This window comes from Lissotriton helveticus, chromosome 3_1 (assembly GCF_964261635.1).
Source record: "Lissotriton helveticus chromosome 3_1, aLisHel1.1, whole genome shotgun sequence".
Lineage (NCBI taxonomy): Eukaryota > Metazoa > Chordata > Amphibia > Caudata > Salamandridae > Lissotriton > Lissotriton helveticus.
Genome location: NC_136061.1, coordinates 62,850,346 through 62,871,203, shown reverse-complemented (window position 1 = coordinate 62,871,203; position 20,858 = coordinate 62,850,346). Strand labels below are relative to the sequence as shown.

Genomic DNA, 20,858 nt, shown 5'->3' with positions numbered 1-20,858 from the left:
CTTAGTCCAACATGCATGATGTGATGGAGAGCTCTACAGCCAGCCTCTCCACAGTCCAACACACATGGTGTGACTGAGAGCTCTGGAGCCAGCCTCTTCTTAGTCCAACATGCATGATGTGATGGAGAGCTCTACAGCCAGCCTCTCCACAGTCCAACACACATGGTGTGACTGAGAGCTCTGGAGCCAGCCTCTTCTTAGTCCAACATGCATGATGTGATGGAGAGCTCTACAGCCAGCCTCTCCACAGTCCAACACGCATGGTGTGATGGAGAGCTCTGGAGCCAGCCTCTTCTTAGTCCAACATGCATGATGTGATGGAGAGCTCTTGAGCCAGTCTCTTCACAGTCCAACACACATGGTGTGATGGAGAGCTCTGGATCCAGCCTCTCCATTATCCAGCATACATGGACCCTTGTATTTAACAAACAGGAGAGATCTAGAGACAGTCCGTTCATGATCCAGCATACATGGTTAGACAGACCCTTGTGTATATCAGACAGAAGAGCTCTGGAGACAGTCCATCCATTGTCTGGGACACATGGTTAGATTGACTCCTCTTGGGAATGGAGGAGAGGAAAGGAACCAGGCCCTCCGTACACCAGTGCACATGGCTAGGCCGAGCCTTTGTGCAAGAGAGAAGACTCTCTGGAGCCGCCACTCCAGAGTTCAGCACAATTGGTTCCTCTCCAGCAGCTATGTGGAAGACATACGCTGACCCCATTTGTGTGATAGAAAGAGCACTGGAGCCAGCCCCTGTGCAGACCAGCACACAGGGCTAGGCCGGCCCTTTGTGTGAGACGGGAAACAACCTTTACTACACGGTCGAAACACCGCACTACCATCACAACGCAGATTTTACAACGAAAGTCGTTACCACGACTTACACTGGAGGGCGCTCTAGACTAAGGAATAGTGTGATTTACTATTCCAACACCTTCCCTACTGTACGTAGGCTGGAGTTGGAATAGTAAATCATACTATTCCTAAGCCCGGCACCCTACAGCGCAAGTCGTGGTAACTAAAAGCTGCGTTGTGATGGTATTGCGGTGTTTTGACCGCGTAGTAACATCATACATCCTGTGAGACAGGAGCGTCCAGGAGCCATCCCCTGGGTGTGATACAGAAAAGCTCTGGAGCCAGTCCCTGTGCAGACCTTCACACAAGACGAGACTGACCCTTTGTATGAGACAACATCTAGCAGCACACATAGAAGTTACAAAACGGCATTTAAAGATTGTCTATGTGCACACCCCTGCGTTTTCAGAATGGAGAAGCGTGGTGTCAGCAATGTTTGCTTAATGCCACGCTTCTCCATTCTGCTGTAATTATGCCCCATTGTGGCCAAATTGGTCTTTTGCAAGACTTTTTATTAGTAACCCGAATGGTTTGATATTTTCATAAACTACATTTAGGACACATAATCCTGACAGACAATATTTTCATTATGATATTCGTCACCACACCCAGCCTGAGAAGTAGCTATTAAGATTTTAACTCTAGTCTTATCAGAAGGCCAAGCCATTGGTGAGAGGGAGTCCGTGAGTGGGTGTCATTGTAGCCAAGAGTTACAGGACCCATTGTGTGGAAAAAGACCATCACGGCAGTTTTTGGGTTCAAAAAGCTCAGCCTTGTAGAGGAGACTAAAGTTAGTCGTCTGGGTGCGGAACTCCAGTGTAGAAGTAAAGAGTGGATCAGTGGATGAAGCCCTGATGCTGGTGCTGCCTCTGACATGAGATAGCCCCCGGTGTACAACCAAAGCTGATGAGGCCCTGGGTCTACACCTGTGGGATGTCATTGACACAGAGGACAGATGATGTGATCGTGATAGCTCAAGGGGTACCTGTATCTGTGAGAAAAGTGGAAACATCCATCACAACGCAACTTTTATGACGCACTACCATTACAACGCAGGATTTACAACGCAAGTCATTACAACGACTTGCGCTGGAGGGCGCTGTAGGATAGGGAATAGTTTAATTTACTATCCAAAACCTTCCCTACTATCCACGGGGACTGGAGTTGGAATAGTAAATTAAACTATTCCACTATCCAGCGCCCCCCAACGCAACTCGTTGTAATGACCTGTGTTGAAAAACCTGCGTTGTAAAGGCATGCGTAGTAAAAGCATGCGTTGTGATGACATACATCCGAGAAAAGCGCATCTTGACAGATGCGTTTGTCAAACTGTTGGCGGGTCCCTAGAGCCAGTCATAAGGAACAGGCATCCAAAGTAGGCCAACAAGGGCTGGATCCAGTACAAATTTCATATAAATCATGAAATATTTAAATGACCTATACTAGGACTTATTGTATGCACATTTCCTTCTATTTGGATATCTTTGGAATTTTTGCAGGAATCCACTCCATCGGAATCTACACTGGACACCACTGTATTTATCACACCCAAGGCTGCAAGCAGTGTTATTCTAGCCACTCAGTTGCAGGTGTATGATGGAGGTTGTGGTCTTAAAAGCTTGTGTTGTCAAATGGCACATTTGCTGAGGAATTTTCTTCTTGCTTTGCTTACAGTGGCCTTAAATTTCCAGACGGCCGGTGTAGAAATGGACCTCTGTGATGGTCTCTTTCACCAGAATGCTTCCTGTGGATTCCTTCTGAAACCAAGTTTCCTTCGGAAAATTGACAGCAACTTTAATCCGGAACAGCCGGAGGACCAGGATGGCTACGCCCCCGTCGAATTAACCATAAAGGTGAGAATGCTTTGCACTGTGTTATTTATAGAGTATTGTCTGCTTACATCCCAGTTCCTTAGTCCTTCTAAATTGGCACAAGGACGTTGCCGGCTTTCCCTGCCTTCAGATTAGCTGAGCATGACTGGTAATGTATGGGTCATGGGCGAGCGCTGTCGCCATCTGCAAAGTAGCATCTAATGCAACCTTACAATGTCTCTAACCAACTTAGCTTGGTGGCATCTCTCTTCCATCCTTGGCGGAGGTGCCCTTCTGGAGAATGCTCTCACGTGTCACTGTGAGACTATTAACCTCTTTGATGCTTATGACGAGCTCAGCTCGTCATGAGGCACAGTGGAGCTGTGCTCATGACAAGCGGAGCTCGTCATAACTGCCGCGGAATGCCAACGCGGGGCTAATTCCCCTCCTTTGCGGGCGTTCTAAAGGAGTGGGCGGAGTCGTGACGAGCCCAGCTCGTCATGAGCACAGCTGCACTGTGCAGCATGACGAGCTGGGCTCGTCATGAGCACCGCGGCGCCGCGTGCGGCCCATCCCCCCCTGCACGGCGGGGGAATTAGCCCCGCATGGAAGGGGTTAAAGTAGTGTTGCCAATGGCAGAACCGCTAGACGCACCACAATGTATACTGAAATATCTGCTGCGTAGTCGCCGCTAGAATAGGGGTCACATCAGACACCACAGTACCAGATTGAACAGCCACTAGAAATAACTTAATTGTGGCCATAAAATGTTCTAATTCAATCCCAAGAAATATTCCAGATCCATGGAGGTCACATGTTTTAACACTGTCTGCCAGTAATTGTGACAAATGAGGTAACCAGATCCAATTTGCCACTGGCTACTTCTGATGGTAGATCAAACACACAAAAGATGATGAGAGGATGCTTGTAATAAGTCTAACCACTGCCATCGCTTGGGAAGCATTCCAACCATCGTTCTTTTGCTCAGTTTGCTACCCCAGATGTTACCCATCCATATGCACATCAGTCTCGACCCTGCCCAGTAGGAAGAGTCCAGCCCGAAAAGAGCAGGGTCAATGCTGATTGGCGTATGACTTGGGGCAAATCTAAGGTGGAATGGTGGTGAGAAGAACGATTGGTTGGAATGTTACCCAGAGCAGTTTTCAGCGGTTGGACTCATTACAAATATACCTCCCATCACCTTCTGGGGAATATTTACAATAAAGTGTGTCATTAAGTCATCAAGGCTAACAACACATTTCGTCACATTAGAAACGCAGGACTGCACCATATTTACTAGAATATGGTGCAGCCCTACGTTTCCCCCTGCACTTGCTTAACCTCTTCCATGCGGGGCTAATTCCCCCGCCGTGCAGGGGAGGAGGGGCAGCACGCGGTGCTCGTGACGAGCCCAGCTCGTCATGCTGCACATTGCAGCTGTGCGCACGATGAGCTGGGCTCGTCATGACTCCGCCCACTCCATTAGAACGCCCGCAAATGAGGGGAATTAGCCCCGCGTTGGCATTCCGCGGCAGTTATGACGAGCTCAGCTCGTTATGAGCACAGCTCCACTGTGCCTCAGGCCGAGCTGAGCTCGTCATAAGCATCAAAGAGGTTAACGCTACCTTGTAAACACGGCAAAGCCCCTCTCGCCACCATAACATCACTAAAAGTGACGCTCTGGTGGCGATAGGGGCTTGTAAATATGTGTGTTTGATACTTCTGATGATAGGCTTGGGCTAGCCATCTCACAGGCTATGACTCCAAGCCATAGTAATTTAAGATTATCAAGTGCAGGTACAGGAAGCAATACAGATCTAAAGGATAAAATGTTTATAGTAATGGCTACACAAAATCTAAAATTGAGTGGTTTTCTTCCAGAGAGGATAGGCCTAAGACCCTGTGGTTGCAGGTTGGTGGTAGGTCTCTCCAGCTCATCCATCGATGTTCTGCCTTTCATTTACGGCACACAGGCTACCATTTCCTTCCATGGTCCGAAAACGGATTCAGTGGAGGTTTGACACCAAATGCGATGGATTCATCTCCCGCTCTGGTTGTGTTTTGCGGTTGCAGGTCATCAGCGCCCAGCAGCTGCCCAAGGTGGAGAACAGCGAGTATGACATTGTGGACCCGCTAGTGAAAGTGGAAATCCATGGAGTTCCCATGGACCAGGCCAAGCTGGAGACCAAGTACATCGACAATAACGGTAAGTGAAGACGCGCTTCCTGGGCACGACTAGACTGACTAGGGCGGACCAGGAACATCTAACAGGTTACCCATATTCTTTGCAATGTCACCATTTCTGTCGCGTGACAGGAAAATTGTGGGCAATGGAATAAGTTTCACAGCTTTGCAGAATTTGGGAGAGGCCAAGGCAGAGCATGATGATATACCATAGTATGCAATGGGAAACTATTCTACATTCACAAGCCAGGCATTATTTCATCTAGTGCTTGGGTAGTTTAAAAGGATAACACGACCCTAAGCCCACAATGCCCCAGTGCACAAGTGTCATCTTCAGATTGCCTTTTCTGCCATCGGTCATTGGAAGCGTTCGTAAGGGCTGAATTGAAGCTACAAAACAGTTAATTAACTTGTGTATTTATTTATTTTTAAATAGTTTACTTAAACCCAAAGGCCCATATTAACATTCACAGCAGCATCAAATACAGTTTAAATCACAAAAACATGAAATGATTACTAGGAAAAATTATAATCAATAAAATCAAATAAAAACCTTTTTACCTAATTATATTATTTTGAAACAAATCGACTGCTATAGACAATTTGGCCAAATGCAGGATGAAAATATACTTTCGATGAAGGAGGTTCTCTGCTGTTTAGTAAAAAGCATCCAGTTGATATGGAAAGTTAAGTGGCAAAGCCAGAAATCTGACAGCTGTTCCAACTGGACTGTAAACTAATGGAAGCTCCTTCATAGTTCTGGAGTTTTGGAGTTGACCCTAACAGGTCAATGACAGAAGAGCCTGAGGACGAGGGTATCCTGGGCCCCACAAGGATCAGGAGTTGTGAGCTTAGATTTCAAAATCACTACAATGCAGGTGAGATCGAGTTTAGTTGACTTTACCTCTTACAGCTCCTTAGAAAAGAAATGCATCTTTGCCACAGGTGCCATGCCAATCCGGGCACAATGTGCCCGCACGCCAGTCTGGTCTGGAAGGAAATAGCTGGAGGGGTCCCTGTCCTAGACTCTGTGTGTTATAAATGCCCCCTGTCTTTGGACTCTGTCTTTTGTCTGTTCTCTTCCTTGGTGGCCTGTGCAATGGCAGCTGCCTGTTTTACGTCTCATGGCTCAAATGTCTTTGCCTTTTGCTGGAGCCCCCAGTGTATGTACCCGTGCCTCAAGATTAGAGCCCCCCTGCCTTAGAGTTCAGTGCCAGTGGTCATGTCCCTGTGTTAGGATTTTTTTGCATATTGTTTGTGCCTTATGCCCACAGTGCTCTGATTGCTGTTAAATCACTTTGGCGCATCTCTGCAAATCAGCAGGGATGCGCCAGAACACTTGAGACACGCAAAACCACCCGTGCACCACCACTGATGTGCCGCATGGACAATGCGCCGCGCCGCACGGTGGGCAGATGCGTGTTGCATCCTCCAGCGTAAAGGCAGCGCATTGCTAGAGTCTGCGACGCGGCTCCAGCAAGGCTCGGTGCGCCCTGTGACATGCTGCGTCACTCAGCTTCAAGCAGGTGCAGGGTTTTGACGCAGCATGGCCGTAAAAGAGACGCAGTGAAATCTTGTAGATTTCACCGCGTCACTTTTACGAGGCGTACCTGCGAGAGAACGCCCACCCTGCGCCGGAACACCCACATGAAACCTGACGCAGGTTTCATGTTGCGCGGGGCTTTACAACGTGACACATCTCCCTAGATGCGTCAGGTTGTAAATACAGCGCAACGTGGCGAATGGTTTATGCCAGAGCTGCATCACAGAAGTGACGCAACGGCGGTGTAAATGTGTCGCAAGGGGCTTGTAAATCTGCCCCTCGGTCTTTAAACTCTTTCTGTTGCCATAAAACATTCCTTATGGATATTTACCTCGGATGGGGGGTCGCATAAGCTAAGGTGATGGTGGCAGTGTCCATCCAAGCCATTGGTTACAGTTATTGGCCCGTAAGATGGGCCCTTCCCCGGCTCCCCTCAGTACTGTATACAGCTTTGTGGTTGGCTTCCACTCCAGCCCTTCTTTCAACTAATATTTCAATGTTTTGATCTGATCTCGTGAACATCAACCCTTTATACTGGTGATATGTTTCCTAGAAACGAGAACATATAACATTCTAACTTCTTGTTTCCCATTAAATCTATCAAATGTGGCGCAGTTCCATGAGAGTTATTGGATTTGACATGATAGACCGATTGTTTTAAGTGGTAACTAGTGAGGTGCATTTTGGGTTCATCCAGTTCAAAGCACCCGGCTCTGGTCATTGCCGAGACTAACTACTTGAGTTTGCAAATCCCGCCTTCATTCTTAGAATTTCACCAGAAAATTGCGTATAATGACGGTGTCATTTGCGATTCTCAAATAGCGATTTTTTTGAGAATCGCTATTTGAGAATTGCAAAATGGTATGTATCTAAAAAATCGCACATTTTTAGCGATTTCTTAATATTCCTTATTTGCGAATAGCAAATTGCGAATTCGCAATTAAGCAATAATTTCCCATTCATTTCTATGGGCCAGGAGGCCCATAGGTATGAATGGGAAGTTATTCTCAATTTGCGAATCTCAATTTGAGAATCGTCTATATAAGGGCTTGAACAACAAACTTACTCACTCAAGTATATGAGTGTCATCTATAAAGGGCTTGAACAACAAACTCACTCACTCAAGTATATGAGTGTCATCTATATAAGGGCTTGAACAACAAACTCACTCAAGTATTTTCCTAGTAATACCCCTGCCTCAGCATTTTTTAACAGACAAAAGCAGTCAGACTTGAGTGGAGTCAAGAGGCAGTCTAACATGAGCAATCACAAAAATTTAATATAAACCAATCATTTTTCAACAGAGTTTTAATGTTTTAGAAAAGGAAATGTATTAGCCAAATGACCAGTCCATAAGGATGGAAAAAAGGGTAAACCGCCCAAACCCTGGAATATTTAAAATCCTCGTCATTGTATTCAGTCATGTACACAAACTATTGAAGAAACAAATGTGACATTACATAAAATAATCTCTCAACATTGTTATGTTAATATTCTCTTCCCATTCAACTGATATTCACAATTGTAGTATGTTTTACGCACTAGTTTAAATAAAGAAATCAAAGTGACACAAAGCTAATAATAAAACACTGTTGGATTAACTTGGGGGCAGATGTATCAAAGCAATTCTTAGTCGCAAACGCAATTCGCAAAAAAGCAGCGTTTGCGACTAAAAATTCGCTAAATGGTATGTATGTAGAAAATTGTATCGCAAAATTAAGGAATTGCAAAATTTGCGATTCCTTAAATGCTATGCATCAAGCATTTGATTTTAGCGAATCCTCCTTAAGAAATCGCAAATTACCACCAACTTCAAGTTGGTGGTAATTAGCGATTTCTTTCACAAATGCACTTTTTGGCATTTGTGAAGGTGCCATATGGTGTACATACATGCCCTTAGGGCATGTATTTGCGCCATATGCGCACACATGTAAATTTGAGGGGTGCATCAGGATGTCCTTATGACACCCTTGAAAATATTCTCAATTTGCGATTCTCAAATTGCGAATCGTAAATTGAGAATACCTTCCCATTCATTCCTAAGGGCCTCCTGGCCCTTAGAAATGAATGGGAAATTATTGCTTAATTGCAAATTCGTAATTTGCTATTCGCAAATAAGGAATATTAAGAAATCGCAAAAAATTTGCGATTTTTTGGGATACATACCATTTTGCAATTCTCAAATAGCGATTCTCAAAAGATCGCTATTTGAGAATCGCAAATAGGTATTTTGATACATCTGCCCCCAAGAAACTATACAGTGCAGAGGTATAAAACTACAAACGTATAGAAAACTAGGACATGTTTTGGCCCTTCAATCAGGATGCATCTGCATTCATAGGCCTTCATCAGGATCACCAATGAATAAAGACACACCAAAACAAAAAGAAGTAAATGTATAATGAATATGTCTGATGAGCAAGGTCTATCAAAACACATTCAGTGATAATTTTGTGACTATTTAGCTTATAAATTATGCCAGGAATGTCATAAATCTTATGACTGTTTCCCGCCGTAATTCTATTATTTGAATCACTTGCTTTTAGGCTTCTTTCTTTTAGTTTTAGATTCTTAAACACACGCAGAACAGGTTCCATTTGAACAATACTCTCCATTTTAGTTAGCCTATCCAGCTTTTTTACTTTTGGCCCCGAAGCCATCCTAGGTAATTGAGGTCGCCATCTTAGACCATGGAGGCTGCCATTTTACCTCAAACTATGTAGAATGAACAACATGTCTGTCTTTGATGCAGATGTCATCTGTACATATCGGTACAAGAACTGTGAAAATGTCCGGTCATTCAGATATAGACATTAACAAACCCCCCAGTGCAACAACAGTCTGGGGCGGGTGCCTTTTCCAAGGTCATATAACGTATTTTTACCTTATCAGTACATCTCCTGTTGTTTATGATTATCTAAACATTCCTAAGGTGACTTTGCAAATCCATCTTAGATAAGTTGCAATAGCTGAACAGAATGGAAGAGAGCACATGAAGGGGTCTAACAGATAAGTTCTAAAACAAGGTTCAAATTAATACAATATAATGTAATACATCAGGCATACATGACTCCCGGGTGCTTCATAAAATCTACCCTGAACATGCAGACTCTTTTCCCAGATGCAGGTATTCAGGGACACACTTTGTCCATATGATATGGGATTGCCCCAAGTAGGCGGACTATTGGGGGAAAGTGATAGACAACCTGCAGACTGTCACAGGATGGACAATACCAAACACTATCAAAGGGGTGGTGCTGGGGCTCCTTCCCGCACCAAAAAACAAAAAACTTACTAGGAAATTCATTCAACTGGGCTTAGTATTAGCAAAAAGAAGAATACAGTTTGGTGGTTGAGTTCAGATCCCCCCATGGTTGAGAGATAGGCCAGGGGGATGTATGACGGTACAACGCGTACCGTTTCAACGTGTGCCTTTACAACGCGTCTTTAACAACGCAAGTCGTTACAACGACTTGCTTTGTTGGATGCGGAAAGTGAATAGTATAATTTACTATTCTAACATCAGTCCCCGTGGATAGTAGGGAAGGTGTTGGAATAGTAAATATACTATTCTTTATCCTTTAGCGCCCTCCAGCGCAAGTCGTGGTTACGACTTGCGTTGTAATGGACGCGTCGTAAAAGCACTGCGGGGTAACATCCGCATTGAAAAGGATGTTCCCCGGGCCAGGGATATGCAGGAGTGGGCCACCGCAGAATTAGCTTGAATGAAAAAAGTTAGGAAGGACAACAAACTTGAAGAGAATGCGAGGGCTTGGTATTTAATGATAACAGATATAACCAAAGAAAATGACCCCCCAGAGAGGGAGGTAGACCCATTACAACCCATTCAGGGTAGGAATGACGCATCGGGGACGCCTGAGGCCCCCCATGTGCCAGATAATAGCTCAGACAGTTGAGGTATTTGATAAGGAGGTGACTTTCCAGTTTCCAGTAAAACTGGAGGGGGTGGGGGATAAGTTTAAGGTTAATGTTGTTTACAGTTGAAAACATGACAGTGACATATGCAATCTATGTGATAAAATGGGACGATAAGAACAGAAGTAACCAATATCATATGATAAGTGCAATCTTATTCACTGATACACTACTGTACACGCTAATACTAGTCCAACTGTTGTTGAAGTGTTCCTCCCTCCTTTCTTTTTTCCTTTTCTTTTTTATTTCCTTTTTTTCATTATTTCCCTGTTGTATCTCTTGGTTGACAGTGAGTTCGTTTCTGCTGTACTCACAATGACGTTCATTTTCCCCTCCCTGTTTACCCTTTACACAATGTTTATTGCACACTGCCACGATCAGGAGACTGTAGCCCAGCGATCCATATGGCGCGATGGGATGTGACTCCTGTCTTTGACCTCATCCGTGCCAACCAGGGAACACGGCCTAGAACAATCGCTGTTGGCTTTTATGACCACCTTGGTCCTTTTGCAGTGACACATGCTACAGGCACTGCAACCCGAGACTTTTCCTGGCACTGATAATTGCGAACTAATGCATCTCCCCTGGCTACTGTTTATTTTTACTTATGTATGACCGACATGTCGAAACAAGTTACTGGCTGGGTAAAGTTTGTAGTTTTTATGACATTGTATGATCATTTGGTTTGTTACTTGTGAAACTAAATAAAATCTGGGACCATTGGTCTTTAAAAAAAAAAAAAAAAAGTGCAATCTTATCCTTGTCGAATGAAAACAAGCATTAATGTAATGTTGAGATATATCTATTCGGAACTGTACTGGTACTATGCAAATGTCAATAAAAATATATAAAAAATAAATAAATAAAAGGTTGCAATAGCTGGCAAGCTATCCCAAGCAGACAACAAGCCATGTTGTCCAAGTATGCGCACCACCTCCGAAAGTCAGGCTTGTTGTTTATTACTCTGCTAGAACCAGCATAGCACTTAGAGATAGCACAGTCAGGGCTATAAATTGTGATCTTACACATTTTCCCTGTTTTCACTGTTATCGAAAAGCCTAGCTGCTTTTCATGATCTTCTGTAATGCTGCTAATATTATGTGTACTAGAGCTTAACATTTTAAAATAACTAGTTAAAAACAAACCTCTTGAAATAGATATTCTGTTTCTGTTGATCTTGAGTGTGTAAATCATCATGGGCGTCCGCAGGGGGGGCAAGGTGGGGCGCTTGCCCCCCCCTGGATCCAGGCCCGGTTCTAGAGGATGGGCCCACATACCTGGGCCGACTTTCCTGCTGGGGCGACACCTGAAAGGCTGCAACAGCAGCCCGAGTGTGAGCCCCAGCAGGTCACAGAGTCAGCCGGCCGGCAGAGGAGACACAGCTTGGAGCATCTCCCCCCATCCCAGGCCTCTGGAGATGACGATGAGTCCTTGGGGAGCTGCTGGTGCCTTCGAGCAGCACAATTAGCAAGTCTTAGGCAGGGGACGAGAGCTTTAGTCCCGCACAGCAGGCCACAACGATCTGATAAAAAGTTACGGGGCACGGGCGGGGGCGTTTGGGGATCGGGCTAGTGCCACATTCTTAGTTTAAAAACTGAAGTGACAGGCCGGATTGAAATTGAAAGTTTCATTCTTATGAGTGCTGTATACAGCTAAGTGAAAAAACTCCGGAAAAAAAACACTAAGGACTGAAATAACTACATTTAAAGAACAATATGACTAAAAATGGAAAAATATGAAAATTCGATTTTGACAATGGTGTAGTGAAAAATGTAATTTACCCTCCCTGTTGAGTCAAAGTTGAATCAAGTTCTCCCTACAATGTCACTTATTCCAACCAAGCACATTATTGCTTTCAATATAAGATAACCAGAGAACCCCCTATACAAACCAGTGGTCCAGTTCTGAGCTTTCCTTTTAAAAACACTTGTAATTCAGAGGCACGGTCAATTTGTGTTCATTCATAAACATCCAGTCTAAAGCTACCCCGATGCAGTTGTTTTGTGAAATAAAACTCCAGGACTGGAGCGTTCCATTGTTTGTGGCACCAGTCATTTGGTCACATTAATAACGGGCGAGTCCATGTTGCATGCTTAATTACGAATCATTTACATTTGGCTAGTACAGTGCTAACGTTTTGACTTGAGACACAACAGTAGCCATCACGTTTTGCTCAGATTTGGAAAATTATAAACGCATCTCTGCCAATAATTCTCATGTCACGAGGGTCACAAAAGCCAGGACTGCTGTTTGTCTGCCTGGAACATTTACAATATGCTGTTCATTACGGGTGTTGGTTGAGGGCAGGGGTCGTGACTCACCAGAGGTGGAGCCTCGAGTGGGTAATGACGCCATTTACCACCCTCACGCTATTGGTGCAGGTCACACAATTGGTCAAGGTTGTGACATTGGTCTACATCCCAGTACTGATGTAGGTCGTGGTGTTAGTCTTGGTTACAGGACGGATCATGGTTGCGGTATATGGCTGGCACAGGTAAGCACGGTGGGTGGTGAGGAGGGGCTGGGCGCGGCAGGGACGGGTGACGTAAGAGCAGAGGAGAGAGAGAAAGAGCCAAAAGGAAAAATAAGAGATGGAGTGGGGAGTAGAGACAAACGGAGAGGGAGAGAGGAAAGAGGGAGAAATGATTGACGAGAGAAGATAGGAAAAGAGGCGAGAAGGGAGGGGAATAATGATAGATAAGCACAATGAGAGAGTGGGAGAGGGGAAAATGAGAGAGGGAAACAGCCAAGTAAAAGATGGAGTGAGAACAGACTAAGTGGAGAGAAGGTGAGAGCAATAGATTGGTAAAGATAGGGTAGGAAACAAAAGTGGAGAAGGGCGGTGGCAAGGGGAGTAAAAAGAATAGTGAATGACAACGCAAAGGATGGATGCAGAAGAGGATTATTAGAAGTTTCCTGGTCAGTATTAATAAGGAAAGGATTCATCAAGGCCTCTCACACACTTCTTAGTTCTAATTTTCAGCAGCCTACAGCTTGATTTAGAGGTTGGTGATACTTTGAGGAAGTGCTAAATCAGGAGTAGAATCCAATAAATATGACACCATCACTTCAAAAAAGGATAGTTTGGTAAAAGAAATGCCACATGTGGAGTCTCCACGGTATCTAACAACTCCTCCAGAAATAGGTAGATTTTCCTTTACCACTCAACAATAAACTTTCTTTTGATCTAATGCCTACTAAAGGTTGAACAAGGTCTTTCCACTTTCCTAACCTTTAGAAGCATGCAGAACTGAAAGCACTCACAGGGACAGGAATCTATTTAATGCCTACAGAGAAGGGTCTTCTGCAAATGACAAGGTTTGATAAAGCAGGTAGTTGGCATAAGAAGACATAACTGAAGAACAGGAGAATTTTCAATACAGGAAAAAGAACGAACGTAAATCTCAAGGAAGCAATAGGAATTTAGAGAGAGGGGACTAAGGACATGGGAGGTAGAAATAGAACGAAGTATAGAGTGTATATGGGAGACAAGTGAGAAAGAGGGGTACATTATAAACTAAGAGAGAGGGAGGGAAATAGCGCAGGGACAAATGAAATGGGAAAATCAGTAACAACGGGAAGAGAGAGAGGAAAAGAGGGATGGATAACGAAAGAGATGGATAATGGGATAGAGTATGATAGGGAGACAGACGGGGGAGAGGGAGACAGAGAGAGAGAGGGAGACAGAAAGGGAGGGAGACAGAGGGAGGGAGGCAGAGGTACGGAGACCGAGGGACGGAGAGGGAGACAGAGGGAGGTAGAGAGAGGTAGGGAGATGAGAGAGGAAGACAGAGAGAGAGAGAGAGGGAGACGGACAGAGTGAGTGAGACAGAGGGAGAGAGATAGACAGAGGGAGAGAAAGAGGGAGACAGAGAGGGAGGGAGACAGAGAGAGGGAGGGAGGGAGATAGAGACAGACAGAGACAGATGGAGGCAGAGACAGGGACAGGGGAAGACAGGCAGAGACAGACAGATAGACAGAGAGGGAGACAGAGGGAGGGAAACAGTGACAGATAGAGACAGGGACAGACAGATAGAGGCAGGAACAGACAGATAGAGGCAGAGAGTAAGGCAGACAAAGAGACAGAGAGCGAGTCGGAGGGAGAGAGATAGAGAGGGAGGGAGACAGAGGGAGGGAGACAGCCAGAGAGCGAAAGACAGAGGGAGACAGACAGAGGGAGGGAGACAGAGGGAGGGAGACAGAGAGAGGGAGGGAGACAGAGGGAGGGAGACAGAGGGAGGAATACAGAGGGAGGGATGGAGAGAGAGAGGGAGACAGAGACAGAGAGAGAGAGAGAGGGCGTGAGACAGATAGAGAGGGAGACAGAGAGAGAGCGACAGACAGAGGGTGACAGACAGAGGGAGACAGACAGAGGGTGACAGACAGAGGGAGACAGACAGAGGGAGGGAGACAGAGAGAGGGAGGGAGACAGAGGGAGGGAGACAGAGGGAGGGAGACAGAGGGAGGAAGACAGAGGGAGAGAGAGGGAGGGAGGGAGAGAGAGAGGGGAGACAGAGAGAGAGGAAGAGAAACAGAGGGAGAGAGTCAGAGGGAGGGAGACAGAGAGAAAATGAGACAGAGAAAGGAGACAGAGAGAGAGACAGAGGGAGACAGATAGACAGAGGGAGACAGACAAACAGAGGGAGACAGACAGACAAAGGGAGACAGACATTGGGCGACAGACAGAGGGCAGGAGAGACAGAGGGAGACAGAGGGAGAGAGAGAGGGAGACAGAGGGGGAGGGATACATAGAGAGGAAGGGAGGGAGAAAGAGACAGACAGAGATAGAGACAGACTGAGACAGGGACAGGGGAAGACAGGCAGAGACAGACAGATAGACGGAGAGGGAAACAGAGGGAGGGAAACAGGGACAGATAAAGACAGGGACAGACAGATAGAGGCAGAGACTAAGGCAGACAAAGAGACAGAGAGTAAAGTCCTCATTTGTAAAGCGCACAATCACCCGTAAGGATCTCTAGGCGCTGGGGGCCGTCGGGAAGATTAAGCGAGCTATTGCCCAGAGTCACATGGTGCTGGGCTAACCTGCCGCCGGAGCCGGGGATCGAACCGTGGTCCCCAGATTCCAGAGTCAGTCGCCCTGGTCGCGGCGCCACACCTCTCCCACAGGGAGACCGAGAGAGCGAGAGAGAGAGAGCGAGAGAGGGAGACAGAGAGAGAGGGAGACAGAGAGAGAGGGAGACAGTGGGAGGGAGACAGAGGGAGGGAGACAGAGGGAGGGAGGCATAGGGAAGGAGACAGACAGAGGGCGACAGACAGAGGGCGACAGACAAAGGGAGACAGACAGAGGGAGGGAGACAGAGAGGGGGAAAGAGAGAGGGAGGAAGACTGAGGGAGGGAGACAGAGAGAAGGAGGGAAAAAGGGAGACAGAGGGAGACAGAGAGAGAGGGAGACAGAGAAAGAGGGAGACAGAGAAAGAGGGAGTCAGAGGGAGGGAGACAGAGTTGGGAGGCATAATGAAGGAGGCAGACAGGGCGACAGACAGAGGGCGACAGACAGAGGGAGACAGACAGAGGGAGACAGAGAGAGGGAAAGAGAGAGGGAGGAAGACTGAGGGAGGGAGACAGAGAGAGGGAGACAGAGAGAGAGACAGAGAGAGGGCGAGAGACAGAGGGAGAAAAACACAGGGAGAGAAACAGAGGGAGAGAGTCAGAGGGAGGGAGACAGAGGGAGGGAGACAGAGGGAGACAGAGAGAGAGAGAGAAAGAGAGAGAGAGGGAGACAGAGAGAGAGGGAGACAGAGAGAGAGACAGAGGGAGGGAGACAGACAGAGGGAGACAGACAGACAGAGGGAGACAGGCAGAGGGCGACAGACAGAGGGCGGGAGACAGACAGAGGGCGGGAGAGACAGAGGGAGACAGAGGGAGGAGGGCAACAGAGGGAGGGAGACAGACTGAGGGAGGGAGACAGACGGAGGGAGGGAGACAGACGGAGGGAGAAAGAGGGAGGGAGACAGAGGGAGAGAGAGAGGGAGGGAGACAGGGAGAGAGGGAGGGAGAGAGATAGACAGACAGAGTGAGTGAGACAGAGGGAGACAGAGAGAAGGAGAGGGAGGGAGAGAGATAGAGAGAGGGAGAGAGAGAGATAGATAGAGAGAGGGAGGGAGAGAGAGATAGAGAGAGGGAGGGAGACAGAGAGAGAGAGAGAGAGAGAGAAAGAAAGATGTGTGTATGCCAGGTCTGGTGGCTCAGTGGACGAAGGCGTCCGCTGCAGGGGCAAGTGTTCAACCTCATGGTCATAGTTTTTCTTGTTGCTCTAGCACAACACCCCACCACCACTGACCCCGCCCCCACCGGTGCAGCCCTCGGCCACTACCACACTGTAAATTTGGCCCCGAGAGAAAGTTTGTGAGTACCCATGCTCTAGAACCACATCAACTTGATTTGGAATGTTTTTGTTTTTTTCCGGCCATTTTTAGTTTTTCCCTCTGTTTTATTGTAGTTGCCAGGTCGTCGTCTGCTGTGGCGCCTCACACGATTTTTCTCTTCCCCCTGTGGGTTTCTTTGTTTATTTAAGCTCTTTGTCTTATTAGATTTTTTTTAAATGTATTTAATACTTGTGCTCAACCATGTCGGAGGATGGTGATGAAGTTAAAATGTTGCCCCCCCCCCTGGAAACATTTCTGCGGATGCCCATGTAAATCATTAATGATTGATCGTTTGGATTACCACTGCTCCCTGACAGTAAAGCATTGACACCACCTCATTTATGTATTGGGCGGGGCTCTGCCGGGCTACAATAACCTGTGTTTCACATTCAGCGCTGGTGCATTCAACTAAATTCACTCGTGTCACCTGTGGATGTGAAAACCAACCTTGTAGAGCTGAGCGAGAGACTCGCTTCATGCAACACACTGTCACAAAGCCTTGGAAGGAGCTATGGATAAGCCGTTCCAGTTTCTTTCTCTTCTGCTTTTCCAAACAAAGTGAAGCACTATAACAGAGCTAAGGAACAGACTAGGGTTATAGATGCTTCACTTTCACTGCTTTTGCAGTTTCTTCTGTTCTTTCATGGTAGGTAGTGCCCAGCATGCACAGTCACAACATTAACTAACCAGTGAACAGCAGAAGCTGTGAAAGCAGAGAGATGCCATTTTCAGTCGCTGGTGGCTTTAAACCTGGCTCCCTTTTTTTTCAAAGGCAAATAATGTTCTAATTGTATTCTAGCCTGTCAGATGGGGCTATTCTGCTTATAAAGTCTCGCTTCCATATCAGTGATCCTTGACTTTGGCTTGGGCCGTTAGAGATGGAACTAGCCTTTAATTTCAGGGATTGCCCATGGCGGAAGGCTGTAAGGCAATACTATTGAGCAACTGGTAGCCTGGGAGCTGCAACACAAGCAACAGGCAGACCACAACAGAGGTGTCAACAGGCAGACCACAACAGAGGTGTCAACAGGCAGACCACAACATATATCTACATGCCAACATCATATCTCAGAAATGTGCTCTTGATCAGATGTTCACTTTGACTAGGCCTTACTAAAGAACTTGTTTTACTAGGGCTGTTTTGTGGTCTCTCTGTGGCCTCCTGAACGCCTTAACGACTGCTTTAATTTCTTTCAATGATTATGTAGGAGTAAGTATGTCACTCACACCTGTGACTATTGCACTCCTAGTTTAATTGACCCAAGTGCCATCCTTGCCTGCTGTTTGCACATTGTCTGGCTTTTGGTTATGAAAGGGGTTAGAGTCCTGAAATGTGTGGGGCTATTGGGAGGTGGTGCTTGGGGGGTGATTGTGGCCCTGTGAGAGAGCCCGCCTCTGCAAACAGGCTTTAATTCGCTCACAGAAGCAGATAGAAGATGCATAGAGGTGCTATGGTCTCCTGGATGAGATGAACATTCTGTGAGTTTGAAACAAGAACAGTGAACCAGTAGAGCAATAGGCAAGAGATATGGCCTAGTGACAGAACAACATATCTTCTATCCTTGAGACCTGTGTCCTAATCCCAGCTTGACCAAACATTGTGTGATTCTCGGCACACATCTTCTTCTTAAATTGTAAATATGTGTAAACATGTCTGTATGTCCAATGTACTGTATCTGTCACATGCTGTCAAAGTGCTGTCCTAGTCATTGCAGGTAAACACCACCACAGATCAACATAACCAATTCCCTTCCCATGACATATCTACAGCTTTGTTGCTGCATACAGTGTTTATGGTGGAAATGTTTCTTTTACAAATAAATACAATTAAACGTTTTAAAGCCCATGATTCGACAGCAGTAACCTTCCTCCCTGACCGCGTCTATTCTCTTTCTTCACCCTCAGGATTTAATCCGGTCTGGAATGAAACTCTCCAGTTCAATATCCACGTCCCCGAGCTGGCACTTGTGCGCTTTGTGGTGAAGGACCACGACCTCGCCACAAAGAACGACTTTGTCGGGCAGTACACACTGCCGTTCACGAGCATCAGACCAGGTGAGATATTCTCTTATGGTGGCAGAGGACCGACAGGTGTGATGTGAGTTCCTCCCACCTGTTGCATGGATTTCATGGGCATAGAGTGTGTGTGAACTGGAGACTGAAGCCCTCTACAGCTGGCCAGATGCCCAGGCATGGATCTTTCAATGTCCAAAGGTTATTGTACAGCGCCAGAACAGTGACCTCCTGCTCTAACTCAAGGCGCCTTGTAGACCACGTCAACTAGGGCGCCACTGTCAGTGAATGGAGATGGAGTGACCTTGGGGAGGGTGGAGTGATAGCCCAGGCTGGACTAATGTGCAGGTCAGGAATGAGTAAGCCATTCACATTTGTAAGAAGAAGACATTGATGTCTACTATCTTATAATCAGTTCTACAGGATCTGGATTTGCACCAGTAAGAATAAGGCTAGATGCTCTGAGAACTTAACATCTCTGAGAACAGGAGGCTGGAGGTTCACTCCTTACACATGGACAGCAGCGAATACCAACATGACAGTAACATGACTCCTACCAGAAAATGTAGAGGGTCTTCATTTGTCTTCCTATCTTTCCCCCGTCTATTATTAGGTGTGAGATGGGGGCTATCCCACAAGCAGACTCAAAATGCTCCACAATTGTAAACTTTTTGTGGAAGGTATGGATGCTGCACAATATATTTTCAGACTAGCCTCTCAATTTAGACTTTTGGATTGGTACCATTTTCAGTTGTGCCTGCTCTGGACAAGGCTGTATATGGAAGCATGGGTCCTGCACAGAACAGCATACAAGTGTCCTGAGATGCTGCTGAATTCTCTTAGCATGTTAAGTACCTGTCTAGTTTTGAGATTGCCAGTAACTGCATGCGGTGGGAATGATTCAGGCATGCCAAATAGAAATGGCGCAATTGCTGCTACAAAATGTTTCCAGGATGTGGCTCCTGGCATAGCGAAAGAAGCCTCCTCAGAGGGAGAACCGTCTGCCACAGCTGCCGCCATCTTTAAATATGTCTGACCTTCTTCCCCCAGTGTGAAAATGTGTTTATTTCAGGCCTAATGTCAGTGAACCCCCAACTCTCATTGAATGACTGATCAGTGCAATGTACTTGTACAAGAATGCTTATTTCAAGTTATTCCACTTGCAGGCTATCGACACATCCACCTTCTCTCCAAAGATGGCACCAAGATCCCGCCCGCCACTGTTTTCGTCCATATAAAGATCACAAGCCTTAGTAATGTATAAACTGCTGAGGGTGTGTGTGGACCATACCCGTGCTTCTTTTTGAACCCCACAGCCGCCAGGGGACTGACCCCGGGGACTGTGGAGAATGCTGCAGACGGTGTACACCCGACCGCTCAACGCTCAACAATGCTGAAAATGGCCCGTCTGTATACCTCACCTGCTAAATCCTGGCTTTGCACTTCAATGCTGACCGCTATGTATATATATTTTTTTATTGTGTACATTGTACAGTTTTTGTTGCTGCTGTTTTTGTTACATGGTTTTCCGACCTGTAAGATATTGATGGTTCTGTGGTTGCCGGGTACATTATAAGTATGCAGCCCTGGGCCATAGAGAACTAATGTACATATAATATTTAATCTATGCTTTTATTTATTTGTTCCTACTTGTACATTACCAACAGTATTGCGCCACTGGGGATTTATTTTTTTACATTTGGGCCCTTGACTGATTAGCATGGTATTTTCTGTTTCCTGTGTCTGTCGATGCAAAGATATTGCTAATTTTAACATGTATATGCACTCAGCAGAGGCAAAGGATTTTAATGGGAAACATCCTTTACAACGCAACTTTTATCACGCAGTGCCTTTACGACGCAACTTTTACAACGCAAACCATTACAACGCATTGCGCTGGGGGGCGCTCTATGATAGGGAATAAGTTTAATTTACTATCCAACACCTTCCCTAGTGTACACAGGGACTGGAGTTGGAATAGTAAATTAAACTATTCACTATCCAGCACCCCAAAGCGCTATGCGTTGTAAAGGTTTGCGTTGTAAAAACCGCATTGTAAAGGCATGCGTGGTAAAAGCATGCGTTGTAATGTCATACATCCGATTTTAATAGATGTTTTTTTTCAGT

General features: G+C 46.0%; 1 protein-coding gene across 1 annotated transcript in view; it reads left to right on the top strand.

The window, feature by feature from the left end:
- The window catches only part of PLCD4 (phospholipase C delta 4), a 244,806-nt gene extending 224,699 nt beyond the window's left edge, over window positions 1-20,107 (top strand). The window contains exons 11-14 of the mRNA XM_078683514.1: window positions 2,533-2,711; window positions 4,743-4,875; window positions 18,624-18,773; window positions 19,898-20,107. Of these exons, the coding sequence (XP_078539640.1) occupies window positions 2,533-2,711; window positions 4,743-4,875; window positions 18,624-18,773; window positions 19,898-19,995 (560 nt within the window). The 3' untranslated portion in view covers window positions 19,996-20,107. The remainder of the gene's footprint in view (window positions 1-2,532; window positions 2,712-4,742; window positions 4,876-18,623; window positions 18,774-19,897) is intronic.
- Window positions 20,108-20,858: the final 751 nt, after the last annotated feature.